The sequence below is a fragment of the Lolium perenne genome, chromosome 1 (genome assembly GCF_019359855.2).
Source record: "Lolium perenne isolate Kyuss_39 chromosome 1, Kyuss_2.0, whole genome shotgun sequence".
Taxonomy (NCBI): domain Eukaryota; kingdom Viridiplantae; phylum Streptophyta; class Magnoliopsida; order Poales; family Poaceae; genus Lolium; species Lolium perenne.
In genome coordinates, this window is record NC_067244.2 from 173,048,469 (window position 1) to 173,076,246 (window position 27,778).

At 48.6% G+C, this 27,778-nt stretch overlaps 2 protein-coding genes and 1 long non-coding RNA gene across 3 annotated transcripts; 2 read left to right on the forward strand and 1 right to left on the reverse strand.

Moving 5' to 3' along the window:
- Window positions 1-9,987: 9,987 nt before the first annotated feature.
- LOC127312907 (uncharacterized) lies at window positions 9,988-12,654 on the reverse strand. Its single transcript, XM_051343447.2, has 2 exons — window positions 11,644-12,654; window positions 9,988-11,554 (listed from the first exon to the last, which is right to left on the reverse strand). The coding sequence occupies exons 1-2, from the start codon at window positions 12,633-12,635 to the stop codon at window positions 10,336-10,338; spliced, it is 2,211 nt and encodes a 736-aa protein (XP_051199407.1). The 5' UTR covers window positions 12,636-12,654; the 3' UTR covers window positions 9,988-10,335.
- Window positions 12,655-17,407: 4,753 nt separating this feature from the next.
- Window positions 17,408-23,516, forward strand: LOC139833332 (uncharacterized). Its single transcript, XM_071823579.1, has 4 exons — window positions 17,408-18,416; window positions 21,401-22,741; window positions 22,826-22,911; window positions 23,019-23,516. The coding sequence occupies exons 1-4, from the start codon at window positions 17,408-17,410 to the stop codon at window positions 23,514-23,516; spliced, it is 2,934 nt and encodes a 977-aa protein (XP_071679680.1).
- A 215-nt stretch (window positions 23,517-23,731) lies between these two features.
- LOC127312918 (uncharacterized) lies at window positions 23,732-25,726 on the forward strand. Its single transcript, XR_007858678.1, has 2 exons — window positions 23,732-24,390; window positions 25,415-25,726. It is a non-coding gene; the product is annotated as an uncharacterized lncRNA (long non-coding RNA).
- The last annotated feature ends 2,052 nt before the right edge of the window (window positions 25,727-27,778 follow it).

The following is a 27,778-nucleotide window of genomic DNA, read 5'->3' on the forward strand; positions in this document are numbered from 1 at the left end:
CATTTTGACCCTGCACACAAACACAAAGAAAATAAAACAAGTGTTATGCCAAGTGGCATAGCCACTTGGCAGGTTAGAAAGAAAGGAAATTGAGCAGATATGATCAACTCTGCCGAAGCTGATCTTTCCACGGCACAAGTCCCAAGCTGGATTCACATACACACAACCAGGCAGCACACAATGCTGGTGTGCATGCTCAACAGCACACCAGGGTTGCTGCATGCTCTCCACACACATAGTGACCAGGGGAGGAGTACAGCATGGCTGTCGACCATAAAGGAAAGGGAGAGGGCAAGTATAAAGGGTTTTCTGAAGCAAACCCTAACCATTGCATCGACAGCAACCTCACAGGGTAAGTCACAAGAACACAAAATACACAAGAACAACTTGAACAACCACTGCTGTTCAACACATCTTCACCACCACAGCAAATAACCAAGAAGCATAAAGCTCACAAGGAGGAGCAGGGCAAGCCAAACAAACCACCAGAAGCAAAACCTCTACACCAACACCAAATTCTAGGAGCTGGAGTGAGGTATACCAATCATCATGAACAAACCAGATGGTTTTGTTCATAAATAAGCATATGCACCAATCACACACAAGCAAAAGGGTGTGATACCCTATTTGTGTCATCATCTGGCTACTAAGCCATATGGTGCAAGCAAAGGTAGTAAAGGCCACTAGGAAATCATCTTATGGGAACAGCAGCTATGAAATCAATGCATAACTGAAGAAATCCAGCAAGAGATGAAAACACAGCTAGCCTAGCTACACACTTAGCACCTACAGCTAGTCAGGCCATCAGACATAGACAAATCATTGTCTATTTGATTTCAACATCAAAAGCTACTGGCAATCCAACAAAAGGATCACCCAGAAAGCATCTAGTGAGCCACAGCAAGCCAACAAGAGGGGAGCTACCCTAGGGCAGCATATGGTTACTGCCAGGGTCACCTCAACCACTAAAACAGCCAAACCACCAAGCCAAGCAATTGTATCATTACCCAGATTGGGTTCAAAGAGGAGCTAGGGTTCCCAACTACTGTTGGCATCCCTCTAGCTCAATCAAGCTAATTACAAGAATCATCACTGCAAGCAGTTCATCTCATTTATCTAATAAACAAGGACAAGCTATACAGATAAATGAAGTTCACAAATCACCAGTAACTTGAACACTTACACATGATCCAAGGGATCACTGCAAGCAACAGCAGTTGCTTGAGCCAACCACAGCACACACCAGCACAAGGCTTGGTGATGCACAGTCATCAGGATGAGCATCAGATAAGCACAGACAGCAGATAGTAAGCAAACCACATGCACCTGGTGATCACTGGGTCACCAGTGCTTGCCAAACTATGCAAGTTCTTGTCAGAGACAAGCCTAGCATCAAATCATGAACTACAGAAATGAAATAGCCCAATTAAGTAATAAGTGTACCACTGATAGGTTAATAAAATGAATACAATTGTATTCAGAAGCACACCATCACTGGATGGTGCTGTTTAGCCAACAACATAGCCCAATGGGCAGTTCCAGGATTTATAGCACAGAGATATAGCACAGCAGAGCTCTGGCAATTGCAAATTTGCAAGGAATACACATGGTAATCCAGCCAGGGCAAATCAACTGAATACACTTGATGATTTAATAGCAATAGCATCAAGGACATGATCACAGGGATGGCATTAAGCAAGAAGTACAAGCATAAGCAAGCACATAGTCTAGGAATTCTTGCACAGGATCAGTAATAGCATGGCCAGGCAGTACATCACTAATCACCAGGGCATTAGCAAGGCAGAGCTGCACCGCACTGGCATGGCCATGGAAGCAATGGCTAAGGCCAGTGGAGCACAGGAGCACAAACAGCGACACAGCTAGCTAGACGCAGCAGGGCACCAGCACGGTAGGCATCTCCATGAGGAGGAGCAGCCGCGGCCAAAGCCAGAGGAGGAAGAAGAAGAGCAGGCAAGAAAGAGAGAGAGGAGGGGATTAATGGGGCGTGTACCTGGAGCAGAGCACCGGCGTGCCATGGCGGCACGGCGGCACAGGCCACCACGGCAGCGCCAAGCCGCGCCTGGCCTGGCGTCGCCGAGCAAGGGCGCTCCAGCACCGCCACGGCGCCTGGATCGACGGCGGGCGACGAAGCGCCATGAATCGCCACGGCCAGGGTCGCGGACGAGTTGGGGACGCGCGGTGGCGAGGACGAAAGCCAAATCGGCGCGGACCACCGTGTTCACCGTCGAGAGGCGGACCAGATCCACGTGATCTCGCCGGCAGCGACGACCGGAGATGGCCGGAACAATCCCGAGAAGGCGGCGGCGACGCGGGTCGCCAGAGAGGGTTAGGGTTAGGGTTCGGACACGCGCGAGTGAGAGAGAGAGAGAGTGAGTGGGTTGGGCCGGACCAGGTGGGTCGGCCAACCTAAACCGTTGGGCCACCTGACAGGTGGGCCCAAGGGGCAAAACAGTCTTTTCATAAATCCATTAAAAACCAAAAACTTTGAAATTAAATAGAAAATTGATAAGAGCTCTAAAAAAATAATTAAAAATATGAAAATTGATCAGCATAAAATTCTCTATTTAAATAAAATAACAAAGAGAATTTTTGAAGACAAATGAGAATAAGTCTTAATTTGATGATTTAAATAGGGATTTAAATCACACATACTATTTTCAATAATGAAAATAAGTCCATTAATGCATTTGGATTTTAAAAACACCTTGACAACATTTCAAGGTTGTATTTACCCTAAATATAGTATCTCCAAAATTATTCCTAGTAATTACCTCTCACATGAAATAATAAGACATCGGAAAGGGGGGAACAAACCCTAAAACTGGAATCATGCATAATTGCTTCTTTAACCATTGCCCTTATCGGACAATGATGCTATTTTTCAGAAACAGAGGACAAGGGTCAGTCCACACCATCCAACTGCAAAACTTTGCAGTGTTCAGGCAAGTTCATCACTTGCTCATGTCATTTGAGTATTTCTATCAGATTACTTGCAAAGTATTATGGTTATCACTATTGCATAAAAATCAAAACCACTACTTTCATAACTATGAATATGACTATGTGGTGGGCAATGGAACCATGGATTGTGTTGATATGGTGGAGGTTCCATTGCAAGGGTTATATCCATCTAGGATTAAACAACAAATGTCGCCAGTGATTCTTGTGCCGTAATACCCGTGTTAACCATAAGATCCGGAGTGGGACGGAGTAGTCAAAAGTGTTTCCACCTCTCGTTCATCAACGAATGCGCTTTACCGTAGACACTTGTATCTGTTAGGGCAAGCGGTTGGCTGGGGAAGCCTTAAGTCCCCACGGCATAGTCCGTAGACACTTGTCGCTCGAAGAGCAAGCGGTTGGCTGGGGAAGCCTTAAGTCCCCACGGTATTGCGGTCTATGATGGGTTGCAGCTACCGGCGAAGGAGTTTGGTTCGATCCCAAACTATCGTCGTGGTCGGGGTCCGCCCGTGAGTGGGAATAATGGGACCGGCGAGGACCCAGGGTCGGGGCATGCAACAAAGGGTGGGTGTTCGAGGTAGCGGAGGAACATGATTGGCTAGACCTTATACCGGTCCTCACACCGAAGGAAGTGTGGACGGGAAAGCTGCCCGGTTGGCACCAAGGTTAAGATCTCTTATGGGTAAAGCAACACACCTCTGCAGAGTGTAAAGAACCGTGACCTGTCACTCCCTGTTCCGGGATATGGAACTGCGAACGCGGCCGGAAAGGAGCTCCATGAAGTTCTAGTAAACCGGTGAAGGCTGACGGACATAGTTCTTGGAAATAAAAGCAATCTCTTGAAGAAATGTTTATCAAAACTTGCATTGGTATTAGACTTTCTGGTCTAATATCGTAGCTAGTGCATTAAACACCTCTTCTCTATAATGAACTTGTTGAGTACGCTCGTACTCATTCCACTCTTAAATCCCTTGCTTAGATTGTCTTAATCGTCTGGAGGAGGACTACGACAACACTAAGGGAGCCGAGATCATCGGCTATGAAGAACCAGACCTCTCCGGAGGTATTGAAGGCGTAGACTACCTCATAGTCTACGGAACCGGGGAGGCTTCCGGAGGAGGTCAAGCCTAGAAGCATCAAGTAGTAGTAGTAGCCGAGCAGCCCGAACTCTTAATATTTAGCTGCTCGAGAGAATAAATGTACAACTTAATGAGACATCTATATTGTAAGCTAAGTTGGGTTCACCTCGAACCCAGGAGTATTCCTCTTAGGACCCAAGAGGAGCTCCGAGACGATATGTGTATGATATTTGTAATATTAAATGAATGAGTTATGGACCTGCTATGTTCTGCTGTACTACTCTGAGGGATGTAATATTTTCGGAATGGTACTTCGTGAATGTTATATCAACGACTGGCATACTACAACATGCAGTGGTCTGCAGGGTCACCACAGGGGCTTTGGGCGAGAAACCGCACCTGGAAGACGAATATCATCTTCAGATGTGGAGATGAAGCCGAGGGCGCGCAACCTGTTGATGTCGCGGTTGGAAATGGCGGAGGCACTCCAATCATGGCTGACCTTAGCCGCGTCCGAGGTGCTGGCACTTTTTCTTTTGCCCATGGTGTGCGAGGCTTGAAGACGAAGAAGCAGAGGAAGCAAGAAGGTTTGGGCGAAGAAGATGAGCAGTAAAAAGCGTGAGAAGTAAAAATGGAGGCCCTCTATTTATGCTGCAACAAATTTGTGCGAGATCGTGGCCATAATTCCACAGGTATCGTGGGAGGTGGAGCGGATCTGGTTATACATGTGGCACTTGATGGAGAGCGGAACCGGCGGCCCATTATTCCCACGTTGTGCGAAAATCGAGGGTACGCCTCGGTCGCCGCGCGTGAACTGGTCAAATCCTACAAACTGCCCGCGCAGGACTAGGGTGGGCCCGTCAGGTCAAGTCTTGTCAATCAAACCACCGCAGCTGCACGACAACAGTGACGTCATTATCGCCAGCATTTGAAGGAAAACTGAAAAGTTATCGGATGAAGGACTTGAGTCTACGCCTGGCTGCAGACATCCGTACCTAGACTCGGGGGCTACTCCCATCGGGAACGCTGACGCGCACCCGATAAAATGAAGACTCGAAGGAAAAATGTTTTGGAGGAAGAGATAATTGCTCGACTTAAGTCTGCACCCGGCTGCAAACACCCGCACCCAGACTCGGGGGTTACTCCCATCGGGAGTGCGTGATACGCACCCGATAGAATGAGCAGTCGAAGGAAGAAGGGATTGAAGAAAAATTGTTTGAATAGCTCGAGTCTGCACTCGGTTACAAGCACTCGCACCCAGACTCGGGGGCTACTCCCATCGGGAGCGCGTGACGCGCACCCGATAGAAGTTTTTTGCACTCCAGGATCATGCCCGGGGACTTGATTCTGTGTAGGGTAACGTTGTTTTGCCATCGGCAGTTAACCAACAAAAGTTGGGCACGTTACTCATTATCCCTTGCATAAAGAAAATATATCGGATGACCTATGAAGATTTGCAGAAAAAACTTTGGCAGAACGAAATATTCGAGTGGTACAACTTGAGTCTATGCACGGATTGCAAGCATCCGTACCTAGACTCGGGGGCTACTCCCATCGGGAGCGCTGACGCGCACCCGATAGAAGAAGGTGAAGCAGATTCAAGATGAACAAGGACAATGAAGGAGAACAACATCAGGAGGAGACGTGTTTTAGTCTCTACCCGAACTATCTTCGGCTAGACACTCGGGGGCTACTGACGTGGGCACTACCCTTCGGGTAACCGATGTTGCCCTATCCTGTACCATCTAGTTGGAGGCCCATGAAGACACTCGGAAGCAAGGCGGGCCATTAGGACGGTGCACCAGAAGGTTCCTTAACGGGCAAGACAAGGAAGCAGTCGAATAAGGAAAGATCGGATCTAAAACTACTGTAAACCTAGTCGTATTCGGTTAGACCTCTTGAGACCTGGCCTCCTATATAAAGGCCAGGAGAGGGGCTGTCGAGGGACACGATCAATCTTAGCAATCTTAGCCAGCAAAAGCTTAGAGCTAGGTCACCTTAGCGATTAGCCATCTCGACGAGATCTCAGCCGAACTATTCGGCACCCCATTGTAACCCATTATCATCATAATCAAGAACAGACAGGCAGGACGTAAGGGTTTTACCTCATCGAGGGCCCCGAACCTAGGTAAATTGCTCTCCCCGCTTGTCTGTGAACCGATGTCTCATGTCAGCTTGCAGGATTCCATCAACCCTAAGCCCCTATCGGAGGGCATTGAGGAGGAGCACCCTCGACACCCGATCTACATCTTCACCGAAGCAATTTGCATTTCCCCCTCATTTTGTTGACGGCCCCCTTGCTAGTGTTCCTCTTTGGATCTCTAGTGATTTGTGTTGATGTATTGTTGTTGATTGTTGTGTTGTAACAGATTTGGGAGCCTCCAATTCGGTTGTGGATGTGTGCCCCAAGAACCTTGTAAATGCCCGGTTTCCGCCTCGAGGAAATCCCTTAGTGGAAGTGGGCTAGGCCTTCGTGGCGTTGCTCACAGGAGATCTGAGTGAAGCCTTCGTGGCTGTTGGTTTGGCTTTCGTAGCAACCACACTCCTCCAAACGTAGACATACCTTCTTGCAAAGGAAGGGAACTACGGGAATCATCTCTGTGTCATCGCGTGCTCCACTCTCGGTTACCTCTATCCTATTCTATCTCTTATATTGTGTAGCTATATCTTGTGTAATTGTTTACCTTGTCATATAGGTAAATTCACTTAGTTGCATATCTAGAGAATTTACCTTTGTGTCAAGCCTAAATTGAAAAAGAACTAAAAATTGGGTAGCACCTATTCACCCCGCCCCTCTAGGTGCGGCATACGATCCTTTCAATTGGTATCAGAGCGTCGGCTCTTATTTCGGGCTTAACCGCCTAAGAGTATGCCGGACGACGGACCTATGGAAGGGGAGGCTAAGATGGTCACCATGGATGATATCAATTCGTTGAGGTCATCCATGGAAGCTCAAATGGAAAGCATGAGAAAGATGATTTCCGAGCTTTTGACTCCGCCCCGTCCCGTGGCTCCCACCAAAGAGGTTAATGTCACTGATGCATTAGAAGAGGGTGAGAGAGAGGGGGTGGTTGAGGGCGGTACCCATCTGAGGTGGCAGATATAGACAAGGTCTCCTTCTGTTTGTGCATAGTCTGTATTAAACTATTTTGTCTAGACACGGGGTGATCTATCTCTGGACAACCTAGCATCCGGATGCTAGAACGGACAAACAAGCACCCTGATGCTGGGTTTGGCAAACTAGCGCCCATGTGCTGGGTCGGGCAAACCAACACCGGATGCTGCCTAGCCACGAAGATTACATATTACATAGCATAATTGAATGGGCTAGTCTCCGGGAAGTTTCATATATGAACTTAAAGCGGAAAAAATGTTTATTCGATTAGCTCAGAAATCTTAGTACCCTAGTTTCCAAGAAAGCTGAGATAATGTCTTTCATCCTGATACACTTTCTTATCAAGCGGTTTTGCCGCACCAATTCAAGAGTACAACCGTGTGGGAATCACACTGGTAGAGATATATTTGGTATATGTCTATTTGGTAATATATGATTTGTAATCATCTCCTACCTTATCTTTACGATAGCCTTTTTGGCTCCCAAGACTTGTACTCCTATATATACTCGCCCGAGAGGCTCAATACAACATCTATCATATTTCGCAATCTCTCTCCCTCTCTATCGTTCTACATGGTATCAGAGCGGCGCCGATCCTAACCTAGCCGCCGCCCAAGCTTCCGCGCCGCCCCCGGGGAGGTTGATCTCCATGATCTACTCCGGGGGCCGCGCAACCCGTACGAGGGTTTGTTCGCCGATCGGTTGATCGGCTGCCCTCACGTCGTTTTTTTCAATCCGTAGATTGGTTTTCTTCTTGCTCTATCGGTCGCTCGACCGGCGTTTTCTTTTTTGGTTTGCCGATCATAGATCGGATTGAGTCGTCCATCGCCGCCGTCACCACACGCCTCTACTCCAACCTCGGCGTCGACTTTGCACCGGCTCTCCTCCATCATCCACCCTACGCCGGCCACCACGGTCGACTTGCTAGCTAGCTGCAGGCTGCAGTGCCTGCCTTGGTAGGCTGCCGCAGCCGGCTCGCCTGCGTCGTCTCCTCCTCGGCCGGCTCGCCTCCATCTACCGTGGGGCACGACTGCACGCGATGCACATGGGGCGCCGTTTGCGTCTCAGTCGGCCGCCCTCGCCTGCACGGTCTCCATCGCCGGTTCGTCTTCGCCGTCAACGCCCAGGACATCACCGACAACGTCGCCAACGACTCCGATCTGCGGCGCGTAGTCCACGCCATGGCAAGGGTAGCGCCGCCGTCGGTTTGATCAACCGACCCGTGCACGTCTCCGCAAAGCACGTCCGTGAGCACGCGCCTACCACCGATCGAGCATCGGGTTGCCGCTGCGTCGCCCCTTCGGGCCGCAGAGCCGCCGCCTTTGGTCCACGCTACCGGCCTCCGACGCGGCTTCCGAGGCGTGTACGTCGTTGCTGGTCTCCCGCCGCTGCACCGACTCACGCGATGTAGCTACGCTGGCCCCTCGGGCCGTGGCGTCGCCGCACGCAGTCACCTTCGCCGTCCCCCGCACATTGATGTCCAAGGCCACCTCAGCGCTGCCCCTTCGGCGCGGTTTGCCTCCGTCTGCGCATGGTCTTCGTCACGCCGCCGGGTCTTCCTCGCCTACTTCGTGTACCACCGCCGTGCTTCCACCCTAGGCCACCGCTGGGCTCGCCAACCACTCCAGGTCGCGTTGAGCTCGCCGACCAATGCAACACCCGTCTAGGCGTCCATCATGACCACCCCAGGTCACCGTTGGGTTAGCCTCCTTCTACGTCTTCGTACACTATAACTTTGCCGCCAGCGTCCTCGCCTCTTTCCCGACTACACCACCTGCTCCTCTACTCCGACACCCGTCGTCGAGACCTCCTCTTCTAGTCTACTCCGACATGGCGCGCACTTTGTAATGTTCCCTACCCCCGCACGCCTGGTACTGGCAACACCGGTATGTGCCTTCGTCTCCGACGCGTCCCCGGGCCTGGCAAGCTCGGACCGGCGCCTCGTCTTCATCGGCTTCGATGATGTCTTCAACGGCATCGCCTCTACGACTGCCTCGACCGCGTCACCGCCGAGTTCTTCTATGCGTACTCGGTTCTGGCAAAACCAGAGTATGCCTTCGTCCCGACGTGCGCCTGGTTCTGGCAAAACTATGGTTGCACTTCGTCCTCGACGGCTCAGACTGCATCGACTTCGGCATCGACCATCTCCACGACTGCCTCAGCGCGTCTCCGTCACTCTCCTCGCACACCACCTCGCCTGCGGCTACATCGACACCGGCACCCGGCCATGACATCGACCACGGCAATCCCTCGCGCGGCTCCCTCGACCAAGGTTGCAGCACCCACACTCTCGGCTACCTCGACATCGGCACAATGGGCTATCACATCGCATGAGCACCTCGGCTTCTTCTACAGTCCAAGCATCCGTGACGCGACATCGTCTACGATGCTCACGCTACGACTACGGGGGAGTGTCAGCCCGTTGGTTCCTACCTTCGGCTTCTCTCCAGTCTGACCGTCCGCGACGTTATTGTTGTTCACGTCACTACCGCTACGACTGCGGGGAAGTGTTAGAGATATATTTGGTATATGTGTATTTGGTAGTATATGATTTGTAATCATCTCCTACCTTATCTCTTGGCTCCCAAGACTTGTGTACCATATATATACTCGCCCGAGAGGTTCAATACAACATCCATCATATTTCGCAATCTCTCTCCCTCTGCCGTTCTACACACACCATATATAATTCTCCATGTTTTGCTCTACATGGCAACAGACTACCGTTGAGAGAAACAATGATACTGGAAAAGATTGCAAATTACATAGCATATACCAAACGGCTAGTGAAGAGGCTCCCTGAATTTCCCCATGGATCCTTTGCAATATTCCATAAAAATACAGATTACACACCAACTAGAATAGAATGCAAGAAGGCGTACATAAAGCTGAGCAGGTACTAAAATGTACTAGAAGAAAGCTACAGCAAACACCGATAATGCGGTTAACCTTGAGCTCAGCGCTGAAGAGAATTTTCTCTGGACTTTCTCCGGCTTTTCCTTCTGCAGTCCGACAGTACTACATGGGCGGTTACATATGCCAGGACGGCGGCGACCAGTGTCCCGATGTGCGCCGACGTCTTCCAGTGCCTGCTTGATCCGGCTGCGTAGGCCACTAGGAATCCAACATACTGCGCCACAACCGTGGGTTCTATCGCCTTTTTCAACCAGGTGCAATTCGGGAACGACCTGCTGAACAGCAGCAGCTCGATGAGATAGATATGGAGGCCACAAAAGAGGTAGTGTTGCCGTAGAGGAAGGCGAGGTAGCGGTTCCTCCTGTTGTCATGCATTGCTGGGTGGCCTGCGTCGTGCCCGTCGCCTGAACTCTGCCAGGATCCACCCGGCGGATCTAGGCCAGCTTGGTAGGCGGCACTCCCCACTAGGATTGCTAGAGTCATCAGATATACCGGCTTGTTGTCGCCTGGCTTCCCCGCCGTTTTCAGAGCATTGTCCGTCACCAGCCGCCCGGTCCGGGACGGCAAACAGCAGTATACGGTGAGCAGGATGGGTAGGCATAAGAGGAAGGTCGCAGCCGCTAACACAACGATGGAGATGGATGTTTTCAGATGTCGCGTGCTTCCGGCAGCAAAGGCACCAACGAGACAGACGAAGCTCACACCGGAGCAGAGAGATAAGGCATGGCTTCGTATGGCTGGCCTGTACAGATTGGGGTTGACGAGGAGCAAGAGGAGGACGGTGGACATCATGAAGCTCACCGAGTTGCAGTAGAAGAAGACCTTGTAGCGGACTGGATTGTTGCACAGGAGAACCGGGTCGCCGGCGTGATGCCCGCACCGGATGTCCTCCTGGAGCAAGAAGCCACCGGGCGGGGTCAAGCCGGCCTGGTAGGTGATGCTGGCCACCAGAATTGCGAACAGGATGAACTGCCCTCCCTTCTTGTCCACCATCGCACTGGTCGCAGCATCGTCATCATCCTTGTCCGCACTGCCCAGCCCCAGCGTGAAATACTGAATGTGGACGACCACGTAGACCACCGCGGCACCCGCTATGCCCACCGCATACATGGAGGAGATCTGATCCCGGCAGCTCCCGATTGCATACGCAACCACGAGGCTGAGCAAGTCCAGTATCATGGTCGCTTGCAACGCGTGGTGCTCACTCAGGTAGCTTTTCTGGCCAAGCAAGATGGCAAGCAACGAGGCCACGAAGGCAACCGAATTGCAGTAGAAGAAAGCTTTGTACCTAGTGGGGTTGGTCGTGAGGAGGATCGGGTCACCGGCCTTGTGTCTGTCCTGCCAGACACCTCCGGGCGGATACATTCCAGCTTGGTAAGTGACAGACACCGCAAGGCCAGCGAGCAGTTGCACGAGAGAGGATGCCCGGCGACGTTGCCTTTCTGCGACGGCCTTCAAATCATCTCTGGTGCAAGCGAGAGTAGTTAAGCTCGTGATTGATTTGCAGATCGACGATGCATGGTACGATAAGGGAGTAATACATCGGCATATTACCTGCTGCCGGCGGTGCCATCATTTGCACTTGTGCTGACGGTGCCTTCATTATCTTGAGCTTTCTCAAACAAACAAGAGAAGCGCCCACCGAGTTTCTCAAACAAGCCAGAGAAGCACCCACGAATAGCCACATATAATATGACGTAGGCCCCGACAGCCGCAAATAGGCTGCAGATCACAGTGACGGACGTGTGGCGGCCCCTGCTACTGCCGACGGTGTACGCCACGATGAGGCCAAGAAGCCAAACCTTCATGAAAAACGCCGCAAACTTAACTTGCAGTCCGCTGCACATAACGAGGAAGACGCCGAATAGGGAGGAAGCAAATTGCCCGGTGTTGAAGTAGAAGAACAGGTGCAGGAGTTTGCTGCGCAGAATGGCGTCGCCTGGACGGTGGCCGCCCTCGGCGCTGTCCCAGAAGCCACCCGGTGTGCTCAGCCCACCCACGTAGGAGATGGTCAGCGCGAACATTGATAGCGGCGCCATAAGCTTGCCGAGATTCTTTTCAATCTCGTCCTCCTCATCATCACCCCATAGCCCGAACATTAAAGAATGCAACATGATGTTGAGCACGAGAATGGCCAGAAATACGAAGAAGGCAACGACCCTGAATTTGTCCCAGCAAGCCCCTGTACCATATGCCGCGATGAAAGCCAACGCCGCCGTCCCCATGAGAAGCCGCAGCGGCAGGTCGAACCTGCGCCCGCTTTTCTTGAGGCGGGCGTTGAGGATCAGGGTGAGGACAACCACCATTAGCGACAATGTGAATGCGGCAGCGTTGAAGTAGAAGAAAACAAGGTACCGGCGGTAGTGGGTGGAGCGCATGATTGGGTCGCCGGGGAGGTGTCCGGCCATGTCTTGCCAGACACCACCCGGAGGGTTGAACCCCACTGCATACGCCGCGCTCGCCATGAGCGTGGCGAGCATCAGGGTGTTCTTTCTCCTGTAGCAGTCAACATGTTGACGGTCGGTGGTAGACACGGCTGATTCCATGGAGATACCGATGGTGCCTCAAACCTCACCTCTCGGTTGGAAGATATAGAGGCTGGAGCTCTCGTCAAGATATAGCAGCAGCGAGGAGGCTTTTTCCCCAGCGATCATGTGCCAACCATGTGACAATCGCCGGTCCGGCCTTTGATATGAATTTAAGCCACGTGGAGCCAAACTGCTTTAGCAAAGTAAAGTTGATCACGTTCTAGGCCGGTATTCCTTGCGTGACACTGTTGCAAGTTACATTTACCACTTTTGTTTAACTGGCAGACGACAACCACAATGCTAGTTAGTGTAGACTGTAGTAACTTACTACCGAAAGTACCAATGAACCAAGCAATCGCAACGCCCAAGAAATCACAACACGATGAGGGCAATTGTTTATAAGGTTCGGTGAGCTCGCTTACTTTGGGACGCTCCTTCCTCTAAGGCCTCGTTCGTTTTGCTGGGATGGAATCCAAACATGGACTCCACCCAGACATGGGTTTGATTAATCCAAGCCTTCCACCCGAACCCCAATAATCCAGATTTATCCCTTACTCATAATTCCTTGCATGTCTCCACCCGTTTGGTTAATCTCTGCCCAGATCCCGTCTATGGTCGCTTTTCTCGCGTCTTGCTTCGTGAATTTTTTTCCAGTGGTGGCGATAGATTTTTTCCAGATCTTGTTAGTACAAGATGACGGGATGGGCTGGGCTAATATTCCCGTCGGGGTGTAACCGAAGAGAAAGCTTTTGGTGGGCTGGAAAAAATACCGCGCCAGGCTGGAAAACCAGAACCAGGCCTCAATCCAGATGGAAACGACTAGGTAGCGCGCGCGCTACCAAGTACCGTTTCGCTGAAGGATATCGTAGATGGGTTTGGCCCGTTTAGTTCGGCTGGTTCCGTCCGTTCGAGAGCTCTTCGCTATTTCGTTCGCTGTGCGGCCTGTGCCTTTTTTTCCTCTTTGCGAGCCACGCCTTGTGTGAATATGGAGCAGCAACGTTAGCGGTTTGGTGGTATTCACAAACGTACATGTTTTTTTAAGAGAATCTTCACGTATATGTTTAGGTTACGTTTAATGGGTTCTGATCAAGCTATGCTTTCCTTTTTCCCATGATTTTTTTTTCATTCATTTAGTCTAAGAAATATTTTTACTGTAGCATGTATGTGTTTTATTATTTTTCCTTGTTCCGCAGCCTAAATTTGTGTTTACCTTGGACTTCATTATAACATGTTTTGTTCCCTCAATCTACAGAGTTGTTCCTCATATACCTCCAAGTTGTTCCTCATTATAATATGTTTTCTTCCCTCAATGTACAGAGTTGTTCCTCATATACCTTCAAGTTGTTCCTCATTATAATATGTTTTGTTCCCCTCAAATCTATAGGGTTGTTCCTCATATACCTCCAAGTTGTTCCTCATTATAACATGTTTTGTTCCCCCTCAACCTATGGGGTTGTTCCTCATATATCTCCAAGTTGTTCCTCATTATAACATGTTTTGTTCACCTCAACTATGGGGTTGTTCTTCATATGCCTCAAAGTTGTTCCACATTACAAATGGTTTTGTTCCCCTGAATCTGTATGGTAGTTCCTCATATGCCTCTAATTCGTTCCTCATTATCAAATGTTTTGTTAATGATGTTGTTTCTCATATCAACCTATGGGGTTGTTCCTTATATGCTATGTGTGTTCTTATTACAAATTGTTTTGTTGCGCTCAACCTATGGGGTTGTTCCTCATATTTTTTTCCAAATTGGTCCTAATTATCAACGGTTTTGTTCCCTTCCACCTATGGGGCAGTTCATCATATGCTACATGTTTCTTATTATAAATGGTTTTGTTCCGCCCAACCTATGAGGTTGTTCCTCATATATCTCCATGTTGTTCCTCATTATAAATGGTTTGTTCCAAACTTCCAATTGTTTTAGAAAATTAGTTCCACAACTTATTTTGTTCCCGATTGTTTTTCTGTTGTTCCCTGTGATGTTATTTTTGTTCCCTACTATTTGTTCCTTTGTTATGAAAGATTTGTTCCAATTATTCCAGGAAATTATCTTCACTACTTTTTTATTCCCAAATGTTTTTTTTTATTTTGTTCCCTTTGATTTGTTCTTTAGTTCCGACACATGTTACAGTTGAGCTAGATAATTAGTTCCACAACTTTTTTAATTTCCTTTTATTTTATACTTTGTTCCCTAGTGTATAATGATCTAGTAGTATTCCTTTATTTTAAAATATTTGTTCCTCTTGTTTTAGACAATTAATTTCACATTTTTCATGATTGTTTTTCCTTATGGTCTCTATGACGTGATTTTTTGTTCCCTATTGTATACTATATTCCCTGAATAGACCAAATTTATTTCACAGATGCACTTTAATTGTTCCCTGAATAGACAAAATTTATTCTTCAAACGCAACATTGGGATAAATGTAATCCATTTTTTTCTAAACAGTTGCGTATATTTTATTTTCTATCATCAATTTGTAAAAAGTTATGAAGAAAAAGCAAGTTGGAGAGCCGTCCAGTAAATAAATGCATGGATGCATGCCCTCGTTTGTACTTTTCTCCACGAGCTACTTTGCATAACACGTTACTAGCTAGTAAAAATTGACAATCATTCATAAAATGCAGATGCATGCATGTACACGGCCAAAAGGAACAAACCATGCCTAGTCAGTAGTCACAGCCTAATTAAGTTAAGTAGGTAGTGACGTTCACACGACGTGCATGCATAAAAAGCATGAGGCCCTGACACACTTTATGTTTTCAAGGGAGCAAACCTGTAGGACACGGTACCTGCGGCCGGCGGACCGGCGCACATGCTGCATGCGCTATCCACTGGGACAGCTCGTTCCTAGGGTTGGTAATGGGTACCCATGACCCGCATACCCGCCGGGTAAAAACCCAATAGGAGTACGGGTATGGGATAAAATATTACCTATGGGTTTGTAGATGGGAAACATATCATACCCATCGGGTATAGTGGGTACGGATCCCATACCCACGTACCCATGTACCCATCTAGATTTAACAAGTGGGCCATCGTAATATTCTAAATTACTCAACTTTCCCCCTAGTCATGTCTTCATGTTGCTAGGCTGAACCTCACGCTTTTTGGTCTTACAATCGCTGCTAGGTTAGTGAGAATTAGACCTCTATTTACAAGTTCTTCACGTCTTGTCGTATTTTTTAGATCAATTTGATGTGTTGTAAGCACGGGTATTTTTACTCGCGGGTAGCCATTTACCCTGCCGGGTGATGGGTATGGGAAAAATTTATACCCATTGACGGGTATGGGTACGGGTGATGGGTAAGAATGAAAGTGATGGGTACGGGTATGGGATGGCTCTACCCGTACCCATACCCTACGGGTGCCATCCCTACTCGTTCCTGCCAGGCAAATGGTACGCGCGAAATGCATGCGATGGGTTTTTAGTCCCACCTCGCAAGTCGACAGACATATTGAGCGGCTTAAATACGCACCTTCTTGTCGGGTTTTTTTTTTTTTTTTTTTTTTTTTTTTTGAACAAAGTAGGGTCCCGAAGGAACCAGAGCCACCGCTTATCCATTGATATTGTGAAGAGTACAGTGAGCATACGGACCCGTAAAAAAAGAGAAATTACAGTCCAGTCCAAGAACTCGTCCGTGGTTCGCCGGTTGGGCTGTGCTCTTGCAATTAACACGTAAACGGGCATTTGTAGATGTGGCGGCCCAACAAATGGATCGCTTCGATTCCTTGTGCGACAGCAATGATACCAGGCGCTCGAGCGCTAGGGAGGAGGACCGATCCAGATCAATCCCTGGCTCCCAGGGATTAAACGAACAAGGCCGGCGACCGCACAAGCCACTGGCTCCCCCTGCATACATGTCACTATCGAATTGTCATGTGTTACAACTTGTGGTACCTCCTCAACACTACTTGTACCATACTCACATCTATTACAACTCTAAGTCCAAATATAACCCAACTCATGGATAAAATTCAGCGAAACACAAATCTTTCACGTAATTTTCCTTTGACATACAACAATTCAAATACTTCTTGCAAAGAAAAGGCTGACCACGGCCAGTTCGTTCCATCACCCAATAGTGTTATCTATATTGATCATGGATCACCTAAGTATTGGCATTTGGTATTGTAATGATTGCCTAAGAATCTGTGATTTATGGAGTATGTCTACTTTGCCGTGCATTTCTCACCATGAGAAATGGAGCCGGTGTGATCATAGTTTAAAAACTGGACCGGTGAGACTATTGGTGCAGTTTTTACTGGTCGTCGATTCACTGTCTGGTTTAGGCCTTGTTTATGCCGTGTAAGATGTAATCTCTGTATTGATCTATATATATATATCTCAGGGGCCACGTTTCTAGCGTTGAGCAACCCAAACATCCAAACGTATTCTCTAGTTTTACATGGTATCAGACGCCGCGCCGGTCCCAAAACCGATCTAGGGTTCCGTCGCCGCCATGACTTCCGCCGGCCTCTCCGATGGCACCGTCGCTGCTCTCCAAGACAACACCGCCGCTGCTCTCTCCGACACCACCTCGTCGACTCTCCAAGTCTCCACGTTGCCGGCGCTGCTCAACTCTACCAGCGCCACCATCACCACGTCGACCCTCGGGGCGCTGTCTACCGCCTCCGTCGGCTCCATGGTCTCCGGCTCAAGCTCTTCGTCGTTCGCCGCTGCTGATCCGTTCCACTTCAGCCATCTTCTACCCATCAAGCTTGCCCAGGACAATTACCTGCTATGGAGGCTCAGATCCTCCCGCTTCTCCGCAGTCGTTACTTGATGGGCTATGTCGACGGGTCTTATCCCTGTCCGCCTGAGTGGGTCTCGCGTCTCAACGCGGAAGGTCGCCCCGTCCTCGTCATCAACCCGGAGCACAGGACCTGGGTACAGCAAGATGCCGCCATCCTCTCGACCATCGTCTCTTCCATGACGACGAGTGTCTCCGGCCGCGTCCTCTTCGCCACCACCGCGCAGGAGGCGTGGATGGCACTGAGCACCAGCTTTGCGTCGCAGTCTACGTCGCAGGCTATGGCTATTCTCACCAAGCTCGCTGAGGCCCAGAAGCTGGACAAGACCATCACGGTGTACTTTGACGAGGTGCAAAACCTTGCAGCTACGTTGTCCTCCATTGGCCAGCCCCTCACCACGGCCCAGTTCACTGCATACGTCCTCAAAGGCCTTGACGCTGACTACGACAACTTGGTCGAGAACATCAATGGCCGGGACACGCCCATCGTGCCTCAAGATCTCTATGCTCGGCTTCTTAGCACGGAACAGCGGATCGCTGCGCGCCGAGCCCTGTCCCCTGCTACAGATTTCTCCGCCAACGCCGCGTATCGCGTCCGCCCGTCCGACCAGGGTTCGGGCGCTCCTGGTGCTGGCCCCTCTAGGCCGAACAACAACTCCTCCAAGCCACCATCTGGACCCCTTCCCTACTCCAACAACAATCGCTCTCCTGGTGGGGGCAACGGGGGTGGCGGACGGCGCTGGAACACCTCGGATGGCAATCGCCTGCTCTGTCAACTCTGCAATGTCCTTGGCCATGTCGCTGCTCGGTGCTTCAAGAGGTTCGATCAAGACTTTCTCGGCATCGGCAACGACAACAACAATCTGCAGCGTCAAGTGTCTATGGTCTCTCAAGGCAAGGGACACACTCAGGCTTTCAATGTTGACACAAGCTGGTACATGGACTCAGGAGCTACGGACCATCTGACTGGCGAGTTGGACAAGCTCACCACGAAGGAACCCTACCATGGCAAGGACCATGTGCATACCGCTAATGGTCAAGGTATGCGTATATCTCATGTTGGTCAATCCTCTCTTGCCACTCATACGTCCAAACCACTCCAACTTAACAATGTTCTATACGTCCCTCAAGTCACACGTAATTTATTATCTGCTAGTAAACTTGCTCGTGATAATGACGTTTTTGTTGAAATTCATCCCTTTGATCTTTTTGTGAAGGATCGGGTTTCCAAGGACGTAATCCTTAGTGGTTCGAGTAACGGTGGCCTCTACCCGGTTGGTGGTTCTTCTACCCGCCAAGCCTTCACCAGTGTCCGTGTGCCATCCTCCCAGTGGCATTATCGTCTCGGTCATCCTGCGTCTCCAGTTGTTCAGCATATTCTTCATCGTCATGATCTCCCCATTGAGTCTAGTTCCAATAAAAATACTCTCGTGTGTGATGCGTGTCAACAGGGCAAGAGTCACCAATTGCCTTTTCCATTATCTACTCATGTAATAAAGGTCCCTTTAGAACTTATTTATTCCGATGTATGGGGCCCTGCTCAAACTACTACTAGTGGTCATAATTATTATGTGAGTTTTATCGATGCATATAGTCGCTTTACATGGATCTATTTGCTTCATCGCAACTCCGATGTTTTTAATGTCTTCTTGCAGTTCCAAACCCATGTAGAACGGCTTCTTGGTCATAAAATCCGCCATGTCCAGTCGGATCGGGGTGGTGAATACCGTAATCTCAACATATTCTTCCAGAAACTTGGTATTGCCCATCGTGTTGCATGTCCTCATACACATCAGCAAAACGGTGCCGCCGAGCGCAAACACCGCCATATTGTTGAGACAAGCCTTACACTTCTCGCTCATGCGTTAGTTCCCTTTCGTTTTTGGAGTGATGCATTCATTACAACTTGTTTTCTCATTAACAGGTTGCCTACTCGCGTTCTAGACATGAAAACTCCTCTTGAAAAACTACTGCATCAAACTCCTGATTATACTTTTCTCAAAGTTTTTGGCTGCGCTTGCTGGCCTCATCTTCGTCCTTATAACAAACAAAAGCTTGAGTTTCGCTCTAAAAAGTGTGTCTTATTGTAGGGATTCGTTGCATAGAAAACAAAAAAATTCCTACCGCGAGAACGCAATCCAAGCCAAGATGCAATCTAGAAGACGGGTGCAACGAGGGGATGATCGAAACTCACCCTTGAAGATTTCCAAAGCCTATAAGAGTAGGCTCTTATTGCTGCGGTAGACGATCACTTGCCGCTTGCAAAAGCGCGTAGAAGATCTTGATCACGGTGCCACGATCGGGCAGCACCTCCGTACTCGGTCACATGTTTGGTGTTGATGAAGACGACGTCCTTCTCCCCGTTCCAGCGGGCAGCGGAAGTAGTAGATCCTCCTTGGAATCCTGGCAGCACGACGGCGTGGTGGCGGTGGTGGTGGAGATCTCCGACAGAACTTCGCCTAAGCTATGTGGGAGAGAGAGGTAGGAGGGAACCGCTAGGGTTTGGGAGAGGGGGCGCCGGCTAGGGCAGCCTTGAGGGGGTGCGGCCATGGTGGTCTTGGTGTGGCCGGCCAGCCCCTCTTCTCCCCTCTTTATATAGGTGGAAGCCCCAAGGGTTAGGTCAAAAGTCTCCGAATAAGACCCCAACATAAACCTTCCATATGACCAAACCTAGGGGGAGTGGGACTCCCCCTTTCCTTTGGTGGGGTGGCCGGCCACCATGGGGAGGAGTCCACTTGGGACTCCTCCTCCCTTTAGGCTGGCCGGCCAAGGTGGGTGGAGTCCCTCTGGGACTCCACCTTCCATGCCGATTTATTCCGGACTCTTCTAGAACCTTCCTGGAAAAATACCGGATCATTTTCAAACCTAGAAAATGACCTCCTATATATGAATCTTATTCTCCGGACCATTGCGGACCTCCTCGTGATGTCCTGGATCCCATCCGAGACTCCGAACAAAACTTCGAACTCCATTCCATATTTCCATATCTACTTAAACGACATCAAACCTTAAGTGTGTCACCCTACGGTTCGCGAACTATGTAGACATGGTTGAGAACTCTCTCCGACCAATAACCAATAGCGGGATCTGGAGATCCATAATGGCTCCCACATATTCAACGATGACTTTAGTGATCGAATGAACCATTCACATACGATACCAATTCCCTTTGTCACGCGATATTTTACTTGTCTGAGGTTTGATCATCGGTATCACTCTATACCTTGTTCAACCTCGTCTCCTGACAAGTACTCTTTACTCGTACCGTGGTATGTGGTCTCTTATGAACTTATTCATATGCTTGCAAGATATTTAGACGACATTCCACCGAGAGGGCCCAGAGTATATCTATCCGTCATCGGGATGGACAAATCCCACTGTTGATCCATGTGTCTCAACTCATACTTTCCGGATACTTAATCCCACCTTTATAACCACCCATTTACGCAGTGGCGTTTGATGTAATCAAAGTACCTTGCCGGTATAAGTGATTTACATGATCTCATGGTCATAAGGACTAGGTAACTATGTATCGAAAGCCTATAGCAAATAACTTAATGACGTGATCTTATGCTACGCTTAATTGGGTGTGTCCATTACATCATTCATATAATGACATAACCTTGTTATTAATAACATCCAATATTCATGATCACGAAACCATGATCATCTATTAATCAACAAGCTAGTTATACAAGAGGCTTACTAGGGACTCCTTGTTGTTCACATAACACACATGTATCAATGTTTCGGTTAATACAATTATAGCATGGTATGTAAACATTATCATAAACACAAAGATATATGATAACCATTTATTATTGCCTCTTGGGCATATCTCCAACACTTCTTAGGATACGGTTCCATCCATAAAGGGTACAAGTGTCTACATGTTCCCTCCAATCGCCTATATATCTCTCGTGCTGTTGTCTTTGACGAAAACGTGTTTCCATTTGCCAATTTACCAACTCCATCATCACCATCCATGAACCACTCTACTCCTGTTTCGATTGACCAATTTGCAGATATTGCGCATTCTCCTGCCTTGCTATCTAACCATGGTGCAGGTCCTGGTCGCTGTACTCGACTTCAACTCCTGGAACTCGACCCCGCCCCTACAACGCCTCCTGGAGCTCGCGTTGATCCAGCTCAAGAGGTTAACGTCGATTGGGATCAGGAGGCTCACGTCGATCCCATGCAGGAGCATGCACGGGCTTCATCACCTGGCACTGGGCCGTCCCCGGCCTCGCGTGGCCCATCCGAGTCTCCGCACGGCTCACCTGCGCTCTCGTCACGCTCGGACTCCCCCGAGCCCTCTCCCGATCGCCAGGCTCCTACCCCGCCAGGGTCGCCTCGCTGTTCGCCAGGGTCGCCTCGCGGTTCGCCTGGCTCCGACCCGGCCGCCTCCGGCGCCAGGTCAAGGGCTGACCCCTCTGCCATGGAACCTTATGACTCCAGGTCCACAAGCGATGCAGGTCTTCGTCCTGTTACTTGCAGCCGTACGGGCAATTCTCGTCCCAAGGTGTGGACAGATGGCTCTGTGGCATGGCTAGCTGCTTGCAAGGCTCATGGTGTGTCTGATCCGTCTCTTGAGCCTGCAAATCACCATGACGCACTTCGTGTTCCTCAGTGGCGTGATGCAATGGAGCAGGAGTATCAAGCTCTCCTCCGCAATAACACCTGGACACTTGTTCCTCCGCCATCCAAGGTCAACATTATTGATTCTAAATGGGTGTTCAAAATTAAACGACACTCTGATGGCTCTATCGAGCGCTATAAAGCGCGCCTCGTTGCAAAGGGATTCAAGCAGTGCCATGGCATTGACTATGAAGATACGTTTAGCCATGTGGTTAAGCCCACGACTATTCGGCTTTTGTTCTCCCTGGCTGTTACTCATGGATGGCATCTCCGACAGCTTGATGTTCAGAACGCTTTTCTGCATGGTGTTCTAGAGGAAGAGGTCTATATGTGTCAGCCGCCTGGTTTTGTGGATCCTGATCGTCCACACCATCTATGCTACCTCTCCAAGGCTCTCTATGGTCTGAAGCAGGCGCCCCGAGCTTGGCATGCTCGCCTTGGTACTGCTCTTCGCACCCATGGGTTTGTTCCTTCGATAGCTGACATGTCTCTCTTCATGCTTCAGCGCCCTCACTTGACTAAGTATCTACTGGTGTACGTTGATGACATTATTCTAGTCAGCTCATCCACGACTGGTGCTAATCGTCTCATCCAGCGGTTGCGCTCAGATTTTGCAGTTAAGGATCTTGGTGTGCTACACTTTTTCCTTGGACTTGAGGTCTCCATGGTTGGTCACGGTATTGCTCTTACTCAAAAGAAGTACTCTCTCGACCTTCTGCGCCGTGCGGGTATGCTCAAGTGTGCGCCTGTGTATACTCCTATGAGTGCGACCGATTCGCTTTCTACTACTGATGGCACTCTTCTCACTCCAGAGGAGATTACTACTTACCACAGTAATGTTGGTGGCCTGCAGTATCTTCTCATCACTCGTCCAGACTTGTCCTTTGCGGTCAACAAAGTATGCCGGTTTTTGCAGGCTCCTCGCATCACCCACTGGTCCGCAGTGAAGAGGATTCTTCGATATGTCAGTTCGACAGTCTCTTATGGCTTGCATTTTCGGTCTAGTCCCTCCAGCTGTCTGCATTCTCTGATGCTGACTGGGCTGGAAATCCTGATGACAGGAGATCCACGGGGGGATATGCCATATTCCATGGTTCTAACTTGATCGCCTGGAGTGCACGTAAGCAAGCCACGGTCTCTCGTTCAAGTACAGAGTCGGAATACAAAGCCCTTGCCAATGCTACTGCCGAGCTTATCTTGGTACAGTCCTTACTTCAGGAGTTGGGGATTAAACAAGATCGTCCGCCTGTTCTATGGTGTGATAATCTTGGTGCTACATACCTATCCTCAAATCCAGTTTTCCATGCTCGGACAAAAAACATTGAAGTTGATTTTCACTTTGTGAGGGAACGTGTGGCTCGGAAGCTCCTTCACATCAAGTTCATCCCCTCTAGGGATCAGCTTGCTGACATCTTCACCAAGCCGTTGTCATTGCCATTATTCCAGGCTTGTCGGCGCAATCTCAACCTTCTAGACACGGTTAAGATTGAGGGAGGGTGTTAGACAGATTGTATTTGTATAGGACTCTGACTATACCGTGTATGCCGTGTAAGATGTAATCTCTGTATTGATCTATATATATATAAATTTATTTTCCAAATAGGCATATTTCCTTTTAGTGGCCCGATGCGTTCTGGCCCAGGTCAGAGAGATGAGCCGTTGGGCTTGTCTGTTCCTCTCGGACCTATTGGGCATGACAGTTTCTGCGTGGAAGGGCATATCGCCCCAGGCTCCGTGCCAATTCTCTCCAGAGCAGCCCCGACCTCCACCCTCCCCCAATTCCTGCACATCGAGAGCTCTCGCTGACATCTCAAAAAAAAAAAAAAAAAAAGAGAGCTCTCGCTGACCCTGCCCGTTCCGGCGACCGGCGGTGCCCTCAGCAGCCCCTAGCAGATCCCTGCTTCGCGCGGATTCCAGTGTCGGCCTGCCGTTCTGCTCCCCCTACAGCTACCCCACACATCCATCTCCGAAGATCTGCCGGAGGAGCTCTCCACTTACCGACGGCCGGCGGCGCCCCGCAGTCCCCTGCATCGAGCGGATGCCCGTGGTGCCCTGCTGTTTCTCTCAGCATCCACATACCAAGCAGACGCCTCCTCCCTATCCTCCACGCCTCCATCCCCTCAACCTGCCACTCGTCCCTGCCCAGTCCGGTTGCGCGCGGCGCCGCTGCCCCTGCCCACCCCTTCCGGCGCGAGCCCTTCGCTCCGTCCCTGCGCCGACAGGGGATGGATCCACGCTGGACCAGCCGCTGGTGGCCTGACAGGTAGGGGTCAGTGGCAGGGCCTGGTCGGCGTCAGGAGCCAGACCATCAGAGATAGGAGCACCGTGCTGCCCCTCCTCCGGCGACCTGTGGCGCCTTCTACTCCAGCAACGATTGGTGCGGCTCCCCCATTCATCCTTCTCTAGCATCTTGCTATAGTGGAATTGAAATTAGATCGAACATGGCCTTCCGTTCTTTTTTTTTTCATGATAACAGTTTTCAATGCTATTCTCTCCGTTTTGATCTCCGGGGCTTAAATCATCTTCCAAATCCGGAGGTCTTTTGTGTGTGCTTCAATTTTGACACTGATTGTTGTGTGGTTCTTGCAGGCTACTTGTGGATGGCAGTGCTGCGTGTCGTCAAGTTGTTAGATAGACAGTAGAATTGTTTTTTCATTTCAGTTTTTCGGCATTCTTGGATCCATATGCTCCCTTTTCCGCTTCACTGTCATGGCAAACCTGTAGAGTGTTGTGTTGAAGACGGAGGGTGCTGGGGGTAGTAGGACGCCGAGCTCTCTATGGGTTCGTGTTGAGGAGTCCGACCTCACCGAACTTGGATTATGGTTCATATTGGTTAATTTCATCTATGCTCGTTCGCTATTATCTGAGCTCCACCTGTAGTTTAGGTTTCAGGTTTGGTGTGTAAGATTGTCTAATTTATATTAGGGCTTAGTTGATTTTCAGGGTATGTTATTTTTACTTTTCTTGACCAGATTTCTCATGTTTTCGGGTGTGCTCACAGCTTGAATACGTTAGGTTTTAGTTTTGTGGTTTCAGCATGATTTTTTTCCTGGTGTATGAATCTATTACGTAGTCGATTGTGGGTTAGTTTTGCACTTGAGGTTTCTGTAGGTTGTCAGCATCGTTTGTGTTCTCATTGCTGGTAGATGGCTGCTGCATGCACTTGGGCAAGAAAGTAGCTGGGCCAGAAAAAAAGGTAGCTAGCTTCAGGATGGGTAGAGAATTCCCGTCCAACAATTTTGTTTCTGGCCATTGGAATCGATCTAACTTGGGCATGGCTCCCTATTCTAGTTTTTTGGCCTCTTTCTTTCCTGCAGCAACTGTGGACCTTCTGAATTTCTTTATGTTTGAACTTTGAACATACGTCCTGAAGAAGCTCATTGTGGTTTCTTCTATTGCAGATCTACAAGGAGCAGCAACACTTGAAGAAGCTCATGCCGTTGCAAGGCCAAGGAAGAAGAGTAAGGAGCTGCATTCCTTCACATGTAGCTATGATGTAATGGTTAACCATCCAAAGTACAGTTTCAGTGTGATCTAATGTTTAAGCAATATTTTAAGAATTCAGAGTTATTGTGGTTTGCGCTGTAGCGAGCAGCCGCAACCCCTGACTTTAAATTGTGGTTAGCGCTTGTTCCATCTATTATTGTTGAACTCGTTTGGTGCGATGCTGTAAACATTGGTTCAATGAAATCCGATAAACCGAATTACGATGATGGAAGTTTGATTGTTTTTTGAGTCTATTCTTAAGTACTTAAGAATTCCAACTGGGTGCTGTATAAATTTTAGAAGGGTGCTTGAATACTTAAGCAGTGGTGCCGAATATTTTGGTTGAGCTACAAAATTACCCGTTGAGTTTAGAAGGGTCCTATCTCTGTTCTACCATTTGAGTTTGTTTTCCTTTAAGGCTGCTATCCCAGTTCAGTAGGTACAAAGATTGTTGTTGTTCGATCATGAACTTAATAAGATACAGAGGGGTCGTAAAATGTCTTGTAGCCTTACTTTCATGGAACTTTAGATTTCGAATATTACTGATCGTGCAATTGGTAGCCTTACAGAAAACAAGGTATTGCACATAGATTAACCAATGTGCGAGATAATTGGATTTACCGCTACAACTTAGAACCGGTAGCCTGCCAATTAGCGTTGAAATATATTCGAGGCATAAATAGCCTTATAACGAAGGTGCGGCTGACCTCGGAGCTACTTTTGGTGAGCGATCCGAATGCTATATTAATGGGGTACGACTTACAGAGATGTAGGTGCTTGTACAATATTTTCAAAACCCTAAGTCCTAAGTACTGAATGATTTGTCAGTGGGGCACGACATAATCTTAAGGTAGGTGCTGATGCATGAGTGTTTCGTGTTACCGCTACAACTTAAAACCGGTAGCCCTGCCGATTATCATTGAAATATATTCGAGGTACCGATAGCCTTATAAAGAAGGTGCGGTTGACATCGGAGCAGGTGCTTGTTGCGATCCAAACCCCTAATTACTAAGTACCGAATGTTATATTAGTGGCGTACGACTCACATTGATCTTAGGTGCTTTTTGTACGGGTACTAATATCCCCGTAATAAAGGTACGACTTACAAAGACGTAGGTGCTAGTACAACATTTTTAAAACTCGAAGTCCTAAGTACCGAATGATTTGTCAGCGGGGTACGACATAATCTTAAGGTAGGTGCTGATGCATGAGCCCTTCCAATTAGCATTGAAATATATTCGAGGTACCGATAGCCTTATAAAGAAGGTGCGGCTGACTTTGGAGCAGGTGCTTGGTGAGAGATCCAAACCCCTAATTACTAAGTACCGAATGCTATATTAGTGGGGTACGACGGGAGTAGTGTTTTGGCATATGGGAGCATATGCTCCCTTTATTTTAAAATGCATGTTACACACATTTTAAAATTTCAAAAAAATTGAAACGAACAAATCACACGTATATCTTCACGTGCTACGCGCTCGCAAATTCGTTTCGTGAAAAATCGACTTGCCATGTGGTGTGTGTAAAAAAGACAAAATCCGATGCTAGAAATAAGGGTTTTCAGAAGATAAACTTTCTCTTTTTTACATAGACCGCAAAAAATGTTGGTTCCTCCCGAAACTTAACGAACACACGTGTATCATGGAGATGTACATGTAGAATTTTCTGTCAAATTTTTTCGACATTTCAAAATATACTTTTTCGGTAGAGGGAGCATATGCACCCGAGAGCCGATTTGAATTTCCGGGGTACGACTCACATTGATCTTAGGTGCTTTTTGTACGGGTACTAATATCCCCGTAATAAAGGTACGACTTACAAAGACGTATGTGCTTGTACAATATTTTCAAAACTCTAAGTCCTAAGTACTGAATGATTTGTCTGTAGGTGCGACATATATCGAAACTAGGTGCTTTTTAAGATTTGTTGTATTGATGTATCGCGTGGTTATACTCGAGGTACCGATACAAAGCATATATGAAGGTCCATCTTAAATCAAAACTTGGTGCGGTAGTTTAGACTAGTACATCACATACATTAATCAAGGTGCGAGATAATTGGATCATCGGTACCGATTCTCTTTAACATCGGGTACCGGATCAGTATTAGTCGAGACACCCTAATCCCTATAATACAACCCTAATAAGCCATAAAATGCCAAATCCAAGGTGCTAGTTGCTCTCTTGGTGAGGTGCGATAAATATCAGAGTTAGGTACTTTTGTTAGATTATCACACCCATGTATCGGTTTGCCTTGTGCTCGAGGTACCGAATGCCATA

Coding starts and splice junctions, on each gene's coding strand:
- LOC127312907 (XM_051343447.2), bottom strand. CDS start 12,635: ATGGAATCAGCCGTGTCTACCACCGACCGTCAACATGTTGACTGCTAC. Junction 11,555..11,643: donor GATGGCACCGCCGGCAGCAG/GTAATATGCCGA, acceptor CGCTTGCACCAG/AGATGATTTGAAGGCCGTCG.
- LOC139833332 (XM_071823579.1), top strand. CDS start 17,408: ATGGGCTATGTCGACGGGTCTTATCCCTGTCCGCCTGAGTGGGTCTCG. Junction 22,742..22,825: donor CGACCTTCTGCGCCGTGCGG/GTATGCTCAAGT, acceptor TTCTCACTCCAG/AGGAGATTACTACTTACCAC. Junction 22,912..23,018: donor TGTCCTTTGCGGTCAACAAA/GTATGCCGGTTT, acceptor TTTTCGGTCTAG/TCCCTCCAGCTGTCTGCATT.